This window comes from Trichechus manatus, unplaced genomic scaffold (assembly GCF_000243295.1).
Source record: "Trichechus manatus latirostris isolate Lorelei unplaced genomic scaffold, TriManLat1.0 scaffold00175, whole genome shotgun sequence".
NCBI classification, from domain to species: domain Eukaryota; kingdom Metazoa; phylum Chordata; class Mammalia; order Sirenia; family Trichechidae; genus Trichechus; species Trichechus manatus.
Genome location: NW_004444111.1, coordinates 3,251,614 through 3,268,423, shown reverse-complemented (window position 1 = coordinate 3,268,423; position 16,810 = coordinate 3,251,614). Strand labels below are relative to the sequence as shown.

The 16,810-nt window shown below is 38.8% G+C and overlaps 1 protein-coding gene across 1 annotated transcript in view; it reads left to right on the top strand.

The window, feature by feature from the left end:
• Positions 1–4,023: 4,023 nt before the first annotated feature.
• The window catches only part of MEP1B (meprin A subunit beta), a 31,643-nt gene continuing 18,856 nt past the window's right edge, over positions 4,024–16,810 (top strand). The window contains exons 1-5 of the mRNA XM_004386901.2: positions 4,024–4,104; positions 4,186–4,204; positions 5,403–5,447; positions 6,613–6,656; positions 9,996–10,074. Of these exons, the coding sequence (XP_004386958.2) occupies positions 4,024–4,104; positions 4,186–4,204; positions 5,403–5,447; positions 6,613–6,656; positions 9,996–10,074 (268 nt within the window). The remainder of the gene's footprint in view (positions 4,105–4,185; positions 4,205–5,402; positions 5,448–6,612; positions 6,657–9,995; positions 10,075–16,810) is intronic.

The following is a 16,810-nucleotide window of genomic DNA, read 5'->3' as shown; positions in this document are numbered from 1 at the left end:
TCATTACCCATTAGAGAGATGCAAATTAAAACTAAAATGAGATACCATCTCACTCTGACATCAATGGCACTAATAAAAAAAATCAGAAAACAACAAATGCTAGCCAGGTTGTGAGGAGGAGACTAGGACTCTTATACACTGCTGGTGGGAATGTAAGATCGTACAACCACTATGGAAAACACTTTGGTGCTTCCTTTAAAAGACAGAAATAGAAATACCATATGGTCCAGCAATCCCACTCCTAGGTATCTACCCTAGAGAAATAAGAGCTGTGACACGAATAGACATATGCACAACTGTGTTCATTTCAGCATTATTCACAGTAGCAGAAAGATGGAAACAACCTAAGTGCCTATCAATGGATGAATGGACAAATTGTGGTACATACACACAATGGAACACTATGCAACAATAAAGAATAACGATGAATCTGCGAGACGTCTCACAACATGGATGAATTTGGAGGACGTTATGCTGAGTGAGTACGATCTTAAGTATATTCCATCTGAATTTAGAGACCATCACAAGAATAGATTTGATGCATTGAACACTAATGACCAAAGACCAGACGAGTTGTGGAACAACATCAAGGGCATCATACATGAAGAAAGCAAGAGGTAATTAAAAAGACAGGAAAGAAAGAAAAGACCAAAATGGATGTCAGAAGAGACCCCGGAGCTTGCTGTTGAACGTAGAATAGCTAAAGCGAAAGGAAGAAATGATGAAGAGAGCTAAAAAGAAGATTTCAAAGGGTGGCTTGAGAAGACAAAGTAAAGTATTACAATGAAATGTGCAAAGACCTGGAGTTAGAAAACCAAAATAGAAGAACACACTTGGCATTTCTCAAGGTGAAAGAACTGAAGAAAAAATTCAAGCCTCCCATTGCGATATTGAATGATTCTGCAGGGAAAATACTGAACAACGCAGGAAACATCAAAAGAAGATGGAAGGAATACACAGAGTCACTATACTAAAAAGAACTCGTAAATGTTCAGGAGGTAGCTTATGCTCAAGAACCAATGGTACTGAAGGAAGAAAGTCCAAGCTGCACTGAAGGCATCGGTGAAGAACAAGGCTCCAGAGATAGATGGAATACCAACTGAGGTGTTTCAACAAACGGATGCAGCACTGCAAGCACTCACTCATCTATGCCAAGAAATTTGGAAGACAGCTACGTGGCCAACCAACTGGAAGACATCTGTATTTGTGCCCATTCCAAAGAAAGGTGATCCAACAGAATGCAGGAATTATTGAACAATATCGTTGATATCAAACGCAAGTAAAATTTTGCTGAAGATCATTCAAAAGCGGTTTCAGCAGTACATCGACAGGGAACTGCCAGAAGTTCAAGCTGGCTTCAGAAGAGGATGTGGAACAAGGGGTATCATTGCTGATGTCAGATGGATCCTGGCTGAAAGCAGAGAATACCAGAAAGATGTTTACCTGTGTTTTATTGATTATGCAAAGGTATTTGTGTGGATCGTAACAAATTATGGATAACATTGAGAAGAACGGGAATTCCAGAACACTTAATTGTGACCATGCAGAACCTGTACATAAACCAAGAGGCAGTTATTTGAACACTACAAGAGGACATTGAGTGGTTTAAAATCAGAAAATGTGTGCGTCAGGGTTGTATCTTTTCATCATACTTATTCAATCTGTATGCTGAGGAAATAATCCAAGAAGTTGGACTATATAAAGAAGAATGCGGCATCAGGATTGGTGGAAGACTCGTTAACAACCTGCAATATGCAAATGACACAACCTTGCTTGCTGAGACTGAAGAGAACTTGAAGCACTTACTGATGAAGATCAAAGTCTACAGCCTTCAGTATGGATTACACCTCAACATAAAGAAAACAAAAATCCTCACAACTGGCCCAACAAGCAATATTATGATAAACAGAGAAAAGATTGATATTGTCAAGGATTTCATTTTACTTGGATCCACAATCAACACCCATGGAAGCAGCAGTCAAGAAATCAAACGACCCACTGCATTGGGCAAATCTGCTGCAAAAGACCTCTTGAAAGTGTTGAAAAGCAAAGATTCCACTTTAAGGACTAAGATGTGCCTGGCCCAAGCCATGGTATTTTCAATCGCTTCGTATGCATGAGAAAGCTGGACAATGAATAAGGAAGACCAAAGAACTGATGGCTTTGAATTATGGTGTCGGCAAAGAATATTGAGTAAGAATATACCATGGACTGCCAGAAAAACGAACAAATCTGTCTTGAAAGAAGTATAGCCAGGGTGCTCCTTAGAAGCAAGGATGGTGAGACTTCGTCTCACATACTTTGTACATGTTATCAGGAGGGACCAGTCCCTGGAGAAGGATATCATGCTTGGTAAATTAGAGGGTCAGCCAAAAAAAGGAGTACCCTCAACAAGATTAATTGACACAGTGGCTACAGCAATGGGCTCAAGCATAATAATGATTATGAGGATGACACAGGACAGAGCAGTGTTTCATTCTGTTGTGCATGGGGTTGCCATGAGTCAGAACCAACTCGATGGCACCTAACAATAACAACATGCTGAGTGAAATAACCAATCACGAAAGTACAACTATTGTATGATACCACTATTTTAAAAAAACAAGAAAAGTTTTACACACAGAAAAAAACATTTTTTGATGGTTACCAGGGAAGGGTGGAGGAGGGAGGGTAAATTACTAAATAGATAGAAGACAAGTGGTAATATTGGTGAAGGGAAAGGCAATACACTATATGGGGGAAGTCAGCACAACATGACAAAGGCAAAGGAAGACACTGATCACTGAAAGGAAGACAAGAACAAAGGTCAACTATGGCAATTACTATAACACAGATAATCCTGCAAAAAAAATATTAACAAACAATAATTTATGAAGGGATACATAGGTAGACAGGTATGCTAACGAAGCATGGGAGGATGTAAGGGAACACACCCACCTGCAGATATAGATTAGGTTGTGTTGTGGATATCTCTACATACATATTTGTAGATGTTGCATGTATACTAACACAGACAATAGAACACACAAAGGGCACAGTCATGGAAACTTCTTATGCACAACCAAACACTCCCAGGGATGAAGATACTAGTCTTGAAGGCTAAGGACCATAGACTCATGGGACACCTACGTCACTTGGCATAACATAGTGCATAAAAACAACATTCTACATCCTACTTTGGTCAGTAGTGTCTGGGGTCTTAAAAGTTTTCGAGTAGCCATCTAAGATATAGCTAGCGGTCTTTTCTGGTCCAGAGTAAAGAAGAGTGAAGAAAAGCAAAGACTCAAGGGTGCAATTTGTCCAAGAGATTAATGGACCACAAGCACCACAGTCTACGCTAGATGGTGGCTGGCTACCACCACCTGCCGCTCTGACCAGGATCACAATAGAGGGTCCCAGACAGAGAGGGAGAAAAATGTAGAACAAAAAAATCAAATTAATAAGAAAAGACCAGACTTATTGGCCTGATAGAGACTGGAGGAACCCCTGAGACTTTGGCCCTATGACACCCCTCTGACTTGGAACTGCAGCCATTCCCAGAAACCATCTTCCAGCCAAGCAATAGACAGGCCTATAAAATAAACAATAACACCCAAAAAGAACGTGCTCTGTAGAACAAGCAATTATACAAGACCAAAAGGGCAAAATGAGCCCAAAAGCATAGATGAGAAAGCAGGAAGGGGTAGGAAAACCAGACGAAAGGAAACGGGAATCCAGGGCAGAAATGGAGAGAGTGCTGACATAGTGTGAGGATTGCAACCAACGTCATGGAACACTTTGTACCATTTGTTGAATGGGAAACTAACGCTGTAAACTTTCACCTAAAACACAGTAAAATACTTTTAAAAACGGAAATAATTTTTAGAGTGGACATAATATTTATTTATTTGAGGGCTAGATTCTTATGTTCTGTCTTCTTTTTAATCTGTGAAGTTAGTTTCTTATTTCCTTTACCTTCAAATTCATGTAACAGACCGTTTCATTTTCTATATGAAATGAGAAGACCCTTTGGTAAAAGAAGTTATGTTAGACTCCAATTTAGCAGTCTTGGATATAGGCCAGGAGATAATCCATAATATTAATGAAAAAAGCAAATGTCTAGATGTGAGTTGGGATCAAGAAAACAATTTACGTCATGAGTATCTTAATAATATCTTTTTTATTTTTTATGTGTTTGTTTCCCAGCCAACTCCAGAAAACTTTGGTGAGTCTTTTGAACTTTTCTCTAAGTTATAGTAAAAGAAGATTATGGGTATAACAGAAAACAGAACAGAAGAACTTAGGACACATAATGCTAAGAACTGTGACCTGGTTTACCATTACTGAACAGTCATCAAACGCTGGCTTCTTTTGATTTATTGAGGAACATTTTATTAACACCTGTTTCAGGGGCCCATATGCCCAGCAGAAAAATAGACGGTGGCAGAGAAAAGGCCAAATACATGATTGGCACTTAGATACCCCATAAAAAAGCAAAAGCAAAAACAAAAAACACCAACCAGTTGCCACTGAGTAGATTCCAACTCATGGCGACCCCATGTGTGCAGAGTAGAACTGCTCCATAGGGTTTTCAAGGCTGTGACCTTTCAGGTCTGTCTTCCAAGGAGCCTCTGGGTGGGTTTGAACTGCCAACCTTTCTGTTAGTAATTGAGCAATTAATTGTATGCACCACAAAGGGACTCTTAGATACCCTATAAATGGTTGCTATTATTAGTTTTGTTATTTTATGTCAAATCATGATGTACCTGATGATACAGTCTACTCTTATTCAGTTACATATTTGGCCAGATTATCTACGCCTTTGCAACTTAAAAGAATGAAAAAGACAAAAAACCCATTGCCACTGAATTGATTCCTACTTATAGAACTGCCCCATAGGGTTTCCAAGGAGCAGCTTGTGGATTCGAACTGCTGACCTTTTAGTTAGCAGCAGCGGCTGTTAACCACTGCACCACTAGGCCTCCACTTGAAAAAATAATTCAAGCTTAATTTAGGAATTTTGCTTGAGAGGTCCAAGTTATGCTGGGAAGGATTATACATATATGGATAGATTTGGCTGATTTGATAAAATTTAAACGTTTGTTTTTATTTAATCTAGTCATCTAGTCTAATCTTCCAAATTAAGCTTAATATTAGACAGAGTGATCAGTTTGTTTCTTATTCCTGAAGTCATCTGGCACTCAGGGAAGTGAATAGGGCAGAGTATATGTGCAAAAGTCCCTTAGCTCAGAGCCTGGCTCATGGGAATTTCTGAATCAACCAATATGTGTTGAATTAGAACTAAGCAGTCACTTATGTAGGGTAAAAGAATCTTGCTTATTTCTAACTCGATAACTGATAAAGATTTCTTTTTTCATAAACCTAATACTCAATGTGTTTTTTCTTTGTTATTTTAGTCCGAGATGTAGATGATGGAATCAATCAGGATATATTTGATATCAATGAAGGTTTGTGAATTTTTTTTTCTTTATTTTTTTATTGTACTTTAGGTGAAGGTTTACATAACAAATATTTTCTTGTTAAACAGTCAGTACACATATTGTTTTATGACATTGGTTAACCACCCCACGACATGTCAACACTCTCCCTTCTCGACCTTGGAGGAACTTTTTTTTTTGGGGGAGAAAGTATACATAGCCAAAGATACACCATTTCAGAAATTTCTACATGTACAATTCAGCGACATTGATTACATTCTTCCAGTTGTGCTACTATTCTCACTATCTTTTTCCAAATTATTCCATCACCATTATCTTCAACTCACTGCCCCCTAGGCTTTTCATCAAACCTTTTGAGTTGCTGTTGTCAATTTGATCTCACATAGATAACTCTTTTTTTGTTGTTGTACCTTAGATGAAGGTTTACAGAACAAATAGTTTCTTATTAATCAGTTAGTACACATATTGCCTTATGACAATGGTTAACAACCCCGTGACATGTCAATATTGTTCCTTCTCAACCTTGGGTTCTCTATCACCAGCTTCCCTTCCTGCCTTCTAGTCCTTGTCCTTGGACTGCTGTGCCTCATTAGTCCCATTTTGTTTTACGGGGCTGTTCAATCCCTGGCTGAACGGTGAACCTCAGGAATGGCTTCACCTCTGAGCTAAAAGGGTGTCTGGGGGCCATACTCTCGGAGTTTCTCCAGGCTGTCAGGCCAGTAAATCTGGTCTTTTTTTTTTGTGAGTTAGAATTTTGTTCTACATCGTTCTGCAGCTCTGTCCAGGACCCTCTGTTGTGATCCTGGTCAGAGCAGTCAGTGTGGTAGCCAGGCACCATCTAGCTGTACTGGACTCAGTCTGGTGGAGGCCTTGGTAGCTGTGGTCCATTAGTCCTTTGGACTAATCTTTTCCTTATATTCTGTTCTCTTCATTCTCCCTTGCTCCCAAAGGGGTGAGACCAGTGCAGTATCTTAGATGGCTGCTCACAGGTTTTAAGACCCCAGATGCTACTCACCAAGGTAGAATGTAGAACATTGTCTTTATAAACTGTGTTATGCCAAATGAGCTAGATGTTCCCCGAGACCATGGGGACCTCTGTGAACTTTTTTAAAGTCATCTTTTAAGTGGGGAGTTTGAATCCAATTGCTACATGTATTTTGATCTTCCTTTTTAGATTTGGGACTGGATCTTTTTGAGGGTGACATCAGACTTGATGGGGTGAGTGGAAACCATGCCAGCAAGATTCTTCTGTTAATCACTGCAAGCTAAAATACAGGGTATCTGAGAAGGATTGGGTATCATGGGCTTTGTTAAGCTCAACCATCTATATGAGCAGAGAATCAATGATGAGGCACTTATTCCACGCATACATTGTACTAGAAGGGATTCATACCAGTGTATTCTTCGTCCATTACTCAGACTTATCGTGTGATCAAAGTTACCGTCACTTACTATGTATGCTTTATCTTATTGATCTGATTGATTGTCATTATTGAAACAATATAACATTTTCATTTGTAAAATAAAACCTCACTGATTAAATCTAGTTGAAGCAAGATTAAACGGAATTTGTAAACATTCTCAATAAACCATGCTTTCTACCATAAGAAATAGATTTTGTGGCTTCTGACTTTAGCTAAAAATAGTATTGTCAAGTAAAGTTCCTCCCAACCTATTCCTGGGGCTCTGGTGGCACTCTGGTTAAGCGTTTGGCTGCTAACCAAAAGGTCAGCAGTTTGAATCTACCAGCTGCTCCTTGGAAACCCTATGGGGCAGTTCTACTCCAACCTATAGGGTCACTATGAGTCAGAATTGACTCGACGGCAACAGGTTTGGTTTGGATAACCTATTCTTAAAGAGTACATCTTCTCATTTATTGACTATCTTGTTATATGACATTTTGCATTTACGACATTATTAAAAAAAATCTGCTGTCTGACTATTTTGCGCATTACGTGACCAGTGGGACATACAGCGCCCACCTACCGTTTTCCACCTCTCAGGATTATTGGGAAGCTGCTGTCTCACTGACAGTACAACTGTTTGAAATGGAAGAAATGGACACCCCATTTTCGCATACTGCTGATTTAGCATAATGACGTGGTCTTTGGAACCTAACCATGTCAATAAGTGAGGAGAGGGTGTACTGATTCTTATCTTAGTCATTACGGCACGCAGATGAACATAGGTACTTTTACGTAGTTCAAAGGTGCTTAAACATTTGTTGTACAAGTAATGTCGTTGTTGTGTGCCAATGAGTCGATTCTGACTTATAGTGACCCTATATGACAGAGTAGAACTGCCCCACCGGGAGTTCTAGGCTGTAATATTAACAGGAGCAGATAGCCAGGTCTTTGCTCCCGTGGAGCAGCTGGTGGGTTTGAACCACTGAACTAACCTTTTGGTTAGCAGCCAAGCGTTTTACTATTCCACCACCAGGGCTCCTTTTAAGTAGTATTAACAGCCTGCAAACCCCACTGTGAGCTTCCCCTCCAGAAACATCGCTGCAGTGTTGAATTCTGAGTCCTGGGCTCACTCTTCTATCTGCACTCTCTCCTTCATCTTACCTTGTGCCCAGGTTTTAAATATCATCTGTATGCCGATGACTCCAAATGTGTAACTCTAGTCCTCTCCTGAGTCCCTCGGTGGCACAAATGGTTAAGTACTGGGCTATTACCTGAAAGGTTGGCAGTTCAAACCCATCCAGAGGCACCTAGGAAGAAAGTCCTGGCATTCTGCTTCTGAAAGTTCACGGCCTTGAAAATTCTATGGAGCAGTTCCGCTCTGCACAGACAGGGTTGCCATGAGTTGGAATCAACTTAATACAAACTAACAACAACAACAACAGTTCTTTTCTGCCTCTGAGCTTCAGACTGGTCTATACAAGCATCAATTTGTCCATTTCAACATCTAAAACGTCTGAAACCTAAGGTGTCCTAAACCAAACTCTGATTATCTGCACAAACTGTTCCTTCCCAGGCTTCCCTCTTGGTAAAGTCATCACCACTGCTCTACTCAATTCCACTGAATAAGTAAAAAATTCATACGTCACCTTTGCTTCTTCCCTTTCCTTCACTTCCCCATCCAATCCATCAACAAGTTCTATAGTCTCTATCTCCAACCTATATTCCATATCAGCTCACTTTCTCTCCATAATTCAAGCCCACCGTCACCTCTTGTTTGTTTTTTTCAATAGCCTCCTAATTAGTCTTTCTATTTCAAATATTGCCCTCTTATAATCTTTTCCAAGGAGCCCTGCTGGTGCAATGGTTAAACGCTAGGCTGCTAACCAACAGGTTGGCAGTTCGAACCCACCCAGTGGCTCTGCGGGAGAAAAGACCTGGTGATCTGCTCCCATAGAGATTACAGCCTAGGAAATACTATGGAGCAGCTCTACTCTGTCACACGGGGTTGCTATGAGTCGGAATCTACTCAATGGCACCCAACAACAACAACATAATCTTTTCTACTCTATACATACTCCTCACCCCCCTACAGCAAGGTGGTCTTTTAAATAGTCAAATGACATCGTTTCACTTCCCTACTTGAAACTCCTCAACAGCTTCCCATTGGCATTAAAAATAATATCCAAATTTAGCCATAGCCTTCAAGGTTTTGCATGATCTAACTTCTGCCTACCTCTCTTCTCGTCTCACCTCTTTTCTCCCTTAACTCAGTAGGCTACTGCTCTCAAAACATCCTCAAACCATACCAGGAATATTTCCATAGCACAGCATCTATTTTTTCCTTTTTTTAAATGATCTTCCCGGGGCCTATTTCAATTATGACTCTTTCTTATTCGCATCTCAGCTTAAATAGAACTGAATAAACATTTTGATTATAGTGGTGATATGTTCAAAGAGCACTGGGAGCATATTGAAGGGGCATTTAAAAAGTCCTGTCCTGACCACTTTATGTAACGTATCCTCCCAATCCTTTACTCTTAGTAGTGTTACATTTCCTGTTAGATTATTTGTTTTCTTATAATCTATCTCCCCAACTAGATCTTAGGTTCAGGAGGGCAGGGACCTTGGTGGTTTTTTTTAACCACTGGATCTCTAGACTTTAGAACACTGTCCAATTTGTGGACCTAATGAATATATTAATAAAATAGTATTAATTTCTATTATAAAATCTAAACTCTTTAACAATTTGTAAAAACTTTGAGCCAACCAATGTGTTTTTCTGATATTGTGAGATACGGATAATTGAGATTTTGCTGTCACTTCCTTCTTACATATTTTTAATCTTTAGTGTAGGAAGATAATCTATAATTCTACCAATATTTATAGTTCTGTTTTCCAAAAATTATTCTTTACATAGTTTTGCATTACTCCTTTAAATTTATCCACAAAATTAATGCTAAAAATGATTTCCTCCTAGAAACTTCATTGTATTATAATAAAAGTAGGGGTATACACACACATTTTGTGTTTGGGCCGGCTGGGATAGCTTTAAACTTCATTTATTTCTAGATTGTGTAACTATTGATCGTTTATGAAATTGTTACCTAATTTTATTTAATTAGCCCTTTTCACGTTTATTTATTTTTGACAGGTACAAGAGAGAAATTCCATCACTGGAGAAAGATACAGATGGTCTCATACCATTCCATATGTACTAGATGACAGCTTGGGTTAGTATACAGCATACAGTATCAATAACTAATGTCTGCCCCGACTGAATATGATTTCCAAGGGTAGACTTGTATGGTCTTTAAGTTTTTGTTTTGGTTTATGGCTGTGTGTGGTCATATATATTTACTTTAAAAAATAGACAATGGGGGTAATGGATTTGGGGGGAGTTATTGCTTAATGGGTAAAGATTTTCTGTTTGGGGTAACGAAAAATTTTGGAAATAGATGGTGGTGATGGTTGTATAATGTTGTAAGCGTCATTAATGCCATTGAGTTGTACACTTAAAAATGATTACAATGACAAATAAAAACTATATTTATGAAGATAAATAATGATTAAAATAACTTATATAAAAATATAAATAAATATTTATATATATAGAGAGAGAATGTGTCATCTTTGATGGTGCAAATGATTAAGCACTCGACTACTAGCTGAAAGGCTGGGGTTTCAAACACAGCCAGAGGCACCTCTGAAGACAGACCTGGTGATTTCCTTCTGAAAGGTCACAGCCTTGAAAACCCTATGGAGCAGTTTTACTCTGCACACATGGGGGTTTCTATGAGTTGGAATCGACTCAGTAGCAACCACACACACACACACACACACACACACACACATATATAAACTAAGTTGAACAATGAAAAGTAAGAGCCTAAATGATTATGTCTGAAATACTTGCTGAGTTTTTAATACAGTAATTAAATCAACCAATATATATTGAATACCTATTCTGTGCCAGGTACCATACCGGATGCCAGGAAAATAAAAATGAGAGAGCTAGTCTTTTTCTTAAAACGGTGTTTTCTCATAAGTTCGGATTCAATGTAGGAATCAAAAACAAAGAAAACAACCAACCAGACAAAACTTTGGGGACTGACATTGTTTTACCAACATTTGATTTTGCCAAGTAAGGAATTTAAAACAAGAATCCACTATGTTTTATCATCTTTTCATAAAACAAAGAATCTTTTAATACTAAAAAGTCAGAAGGACTTAATCTAGAATTAAAGACAGCTTTTATATAGAAGAAATCTAACAGTAATGGGAAACTCAAAACATGGTCTTCATTTTTTCCATAGACTGTTGAAAACAAATGTCACAGACCAGCATCAGTTTAGGAACGGCTATGTGGAAAACTTTTCCTTAAATTTAATGCATTTCACTGGGGATTCAGATAAGTCAAAAGCTAATTACGATAGAATTAAATAAACATGATGATTAGTGATATGGTCAAAGAGCTGTGGGAACACACTGAAGGGCATTTAACTCAACCTGGATATAAAGGCATATCATTAGGGAGCAGGCGACACTAGGCAGGAGGCAGCCATGGAGATTGTGCAAGTTGTACACCATACATAGGTTTCTAGTAGAGGGCACGTGGGCTGAAGTCCAGTTTGCATTCTGCTCACCAAGTGGCATTCGTTTCTTTGCATTAATGTTTTGTTCACCCACTTGCCACATCAGCACATACAGCATCCCCCAAGATAAGGTGCTTCGTTCTAATTTGCACAAAGGTGCCATATGGGCTAACGTGGCCTCTGATAGTGAGGGAAGGGTGTTCTAGGCAGATGGAATCACTATGTGCAAAGGCATGGAGAAGGGAGAAACTACTTAACTGGAATTTAGATTGGGAATAGGGCAATAAAGAGATTGAGCAGATAGGCAGGCTCTAGATTCGGGAGGAACTGAGTCTTTCCCATGTTAAAGAACTTGGTGTGTATACTGATGCCAATGTGGAGCCACCAAAAGCTTTTTTGTGGAAATGAGATTGTTATAACTGCATTTTAGAATAACCACTCTGGTTGGAGTAGAGAGGATGTATTATCAATGGGGTAAAAAGACAATAGGAAGATTAATTAGGAGGCTATTGAAGAAATTCAGGGAAGAAGTAAAGAGGTTTGAAACCAAGACTCTCAGTGGTGACAGACAAGAGTGGATTTAAGAGGCAATTATGAGATTTGGTGATTGACTAAAGAGGTCAAGAAAAAGGTAGGGTTTAGATAATGGGATGCTAGTGTCTAGGTTTTGGTTTTGAGTAACTGGGTGGATGGTAGTGCCTTTAACAACAATGGGGAGTATATCTTGAGGAAGGTAGGGTAGAGAAGTGTAGTGAAATTTAGTTTTTGATGTTCAAAATTAAAATTCAGGGTGACCAAGGTAGAGATATCAATTAAAGTGCTGGTATATGGGATGAACTTTAAAGACAGAGAAATATTTGGGTATTATTAGGATATTGGAGTTAGTTAAAGCCATGGGTATGGATAAGCATCTCACACAGTGCCATGCACATAACAAATACTTCATAGATAATTACTCTGCATATAATTGAATCTTACTGAAAGACAGTGACTTGAGAAAATTGTATTGAGTGAGAAGATGGCCAAGAATGAAATTCAGGCTGGGAGAGCAACCTTTTGGAATTGGTACAGAAAGAACAGTTGATAAAGTTATTGAGAAGGGAAGATTGCATTGGTCAGAAACATAGATAAAAAAACAAGTATAAGGTAGAGAAAACCAAGACAGGAGTAATTAATGGGGTCAGTGTCTTAGTTATCTAGTGCTGCTATAACAGAAATACCACAAGTGGTTGGTTTTAACAAACAGAAATTTATCTTCTCACAGTGTAGGAGGCTAGAAGTCCAAATTCAGGGCACTGGCTCTAGGGGAAGGATTTTTCTTTTTGTCAGCTCCGGGGGAAGCTCATTTTCTCTTCAACTTCTGTATCCTGGTTCCTTGGGGATCTCCATACGGCTTGGCATCTATCTCCCCCTGCCCCCCACCCGTTTGCTTGTTTAATCTCTTTTATGACTCAAAAGAGATGACTCAAAACACACCTACACTAATCCTGCCTCATCAACATAACAAAGACAATCCATTCCCAAATGGGATTATAACCACAGGCATAGAGGTTAGGATTTACAACATGTATTTTTAGGGGACACAATTCAATCCATATCAGTCAGAAACTATAAAGAGCTCATGTAATATGAAGAGAGAAAGATGCTCACTGAGTTTTGCAAAAGGGAAAATCTAAAAGATTTTAGATGTTTTGTCTGTTTTAATCTTTTTTTTTTTTAGAATTTATTTTCTTTTTGTTATTGTTGTTGAGAATATACACAGCAGAACACACACGAATTCAACAGTATCTACATGTACAATTCAGCGACATTGATTACATTTGAGTTGTACAACCATTCTCATCCTCCTTTTCTGAATTGCTCCTCCCTCAGTAACATAAACTCTTTGCCCTCTATGTTTCCTATCTAATCTTTGAGTTGCTGTTGTCAGTTTGATCCCGTATAGATAGATCATAAAATAAAAGAGCACAATGTTCAAGGCAGACATTCTTTACTAGCTAAACCAAACTATTGTTTGGTTTTAAGAAGACTTCAGGGGATATTTTTGGTTTAAGGTTTAAAGATTACCTTAGGGCAATAGTTTCCGGAGTTCATCAGTCTCCATGGCTCTAGAAAGCCTGGATTCCATAAGAAGTTGAAATTCTGCTCTGCATTTTCCCCCTTTTGATCAGGATTCTTCTATAGAATCTTTGTTCAAAATGTTTAGTAATGATATCTGGATACCATCCAGTTTTTCTGGTCTCATGGCAAAGCGGGCAATTGTTCACAGAGGCAATTAGCCACACATTCCATTTCCTCCTCCTATTCCTGACTCTCCTTTAATACTTGTTTTTTATTTTATGTATTTCTTTTAAAATTTTTTTTTTCCTAAGTGTATTCCATGGAAGATGTGTGAGCTTTAATTTGATTGTATCTCTTAGGCTATTTTCATCATGTTTTTTTAACCTATCCTACCCTATGAGGTTTATTTACTTGTCTGTAAACAAAGTTATGAAACTAGATAGTGAGTTCCCTCGGGATAGGAGCTAGTTTTCATCTTGCATATCTGAGGCTTAGCACGGTTCCTGGCACATAATAGACAATTAATAAATATTTGAAAAACAAACTGATAAACATATACATGAATGAAACACACTAGGCAAAAATTTCAACACAGATCTTACCATGCAAACTGTGCACATTTTTATAGTATTTTAAATTTTTGTTCTACTGTTTTTACTTAATATGGTTGCATTTTTCATGCTGTGTAGTTTTGATAATTAAAAATAAAAATCTTAAAGACCATTTTTTTCACTTCTATGATTTTGATTCTTATTTAGAAAATACTTTATCCCTGCGTAATACTGTAGAATTGAATTTATACCCTCCATCCAAAGTAAGAAGAGCAGACCCTCACATTCCGGGAATTTACAAGATCTTGAAATGACTCAGAGCAATAGAATCACTAAGCAAGGTCACGTTTACATGTAGCAAAAGTGAATATCTATGAATAGTTTTCTGGGAGTGATTTCCGGAAAGTCCATTCTGGTGAGTCACATAGAAAATTCTACCAGTAGGCTTTAGTCTTTCAGCTTAAACTTCCGGTGTTCTTTGGCTGCCAGATGCAACTCACCTGGAGGGGATAATACTTCAGGCGCCCATTTATAGCTCCCAGTGAATAAGTGACAATTCCTTGCCTGAGTGCCAATTTGGGAGGGTTGGTGTAAAGGAAAGGAGCCCTGGTGGTGCAATGGTTAAAGCCCGTGGCTGCTAACCAAAACTTCGGTGGTTGGAACCCACCGGTCGCGGTGGAGAAAGATGTGGCAGTCTGCTTCCATAAAGATTTACAGCCTTGGAAACCGACCGTATGGGGCAGTTCTACCCTGTTCTATGGGGTCGCTGTGCGTCGGAATCGACTGGTTGGCAGTGGGTTTGGTTTGAGGTGAAGGAGGTGGGGATGGAAATAAAGATTAAGGTGCTAAGAACCTGAAGGGACTAACAAGGGGAAAATAATTCCGAGCAGCTGCTTGCTTAATTCCCAGGCTTGCCTTATCCTTCGAGCCTGGGAACCTATATGAGATGATCCCAGGTGGAGTTTTTCTGCATCTATGACACAAAGTTAAGGTCCTTGGTAAATAAACTCATTGCCGTCGAGTCAATCTCCGACTCATAGCTCCCCTATTGGACAGAGTAGAACCGCCTCATACGGCTTCCAAGACTGTAAATCTTTACAGAAGCAGACTGTCACATCTTTCTCCTGTGGAGTGGCTGGTGGGTTCAAACTGTGGAGCTTTTGGTTAACAGCTAAGGCTTTAACAACTGAGCCACCAGGGCTCTTTGACAACAAAACAAAACAAAAAGCCAAATCTGTTGCTGCCAAGTCAATTCTGACTCGTAGTGACCGTACAGGACAAAGTAGAACTTTCCCCATAGGATTTCCAAGGAGTGGCTGGTGGATTTGAACTGCCGACCTTTTGGTTAGCAGCCAAAGACTTAACCACTGTGCCACCAGGTCTCCTTGGTAAATAAATGCGCATGGTAAATACAGATCTTATCTTGGTAGAGGGTTCTACAGTTTACAAAACTTTCACATAGTTTCCTTGTTTGATTGTCAGAACAATTCAATGTCAGGGTAGAAACATCCTCAGTGAGCTTTGATAAAAAGTTTAGGATGCACCAGTGTTTTACATTTACTTCTAAAACCGGGTTATGGGGTCGGCATCATCATGCCTTATTTTAAGGAGGTGTTAGATTTGAAATAGCGATCCAAAGGTGATATTTATAGTAGAGAAAATTTGGAAACAATTTAAATATTTAACACTAGGGAATTACTTAAAATATAGACATACAATGCAGTCACTAAAATGATTAAAATAGTACTTAATGATGAAGGAACATTTTAATGATATCTAGTACAATATATAGTTTATAAAATATTAAGTTGACTATGAGTTTTTTCTAAAACTATATGTATGTTATGTATGTATTCATAAGCAAAAAGGTCTGAAAAGGTAAGAATGGTTGATTATTCTTGGGTGTTAGTATTTTAAGTTTCCTTGTTTTGGTTTATATGTATTTTTAATGTATTTACAATGAACGTGTATTAGTTGTATGGTGTTGTGAAAGGCTGACCTCTGAGAGTCTTTTGTGGACACGTGGATTTTAGAACCCTATCTATGTAAATCCTGCTCTTGACCTTAGGCCTGTCTAGACAGAGGTGTTCAGAATAATCTTCCCCAATGTCTGGGTGATGGTCACCTAAGAAGGGGGGAAGGAAATTAACATTGAATAAATAGTCATGTTTCTTGGAACCTCACATTTATTTTCTCTTCTTATACTCACAACATTGCTGCAAAGTTGATATTACTTCCTCATTTAACTGATGATAATACCCAAACTCTAAAGGTTAGGATAAGAGAGAATTTAGGTGTGTTTGGCTCCAAGGTCAAAGTGCTTTCCTTTGCCATACTGCCTGCCCATCTCCTGGCAGGCCAGCATGCTTCGCTGGCGCCTGATCCCACTTGAGATGGTCTCTCCTTGTGCAGCTGATACCGCCTCTCCCTCCAGATTCCGCCAGAGCTTCTTTTCCTGCATGTCTTTGGGGCTTTCATGCCTCTGCCTTCTCTGAGCTCCATATCTCTCCATCCTGACAGCATCACTTTTTTCTTCTAAACAGTGGTTCTTAACCCTATTTTGGTCCTGGATTAACTTGAGAATCTTCTGAAAGTTCTCCCAGAAAATGCACTTTACACACACATACACACACACCCCACACATTTTGCATAACCCTACCTACAATTTCAAGGTCCTCACATTAAAAGTCCTGCTTTTAATACATATTGCAGCTTCTCAGATGAAGCATATGATGGTGATTGTTTATTTTGGTTTCCCATGA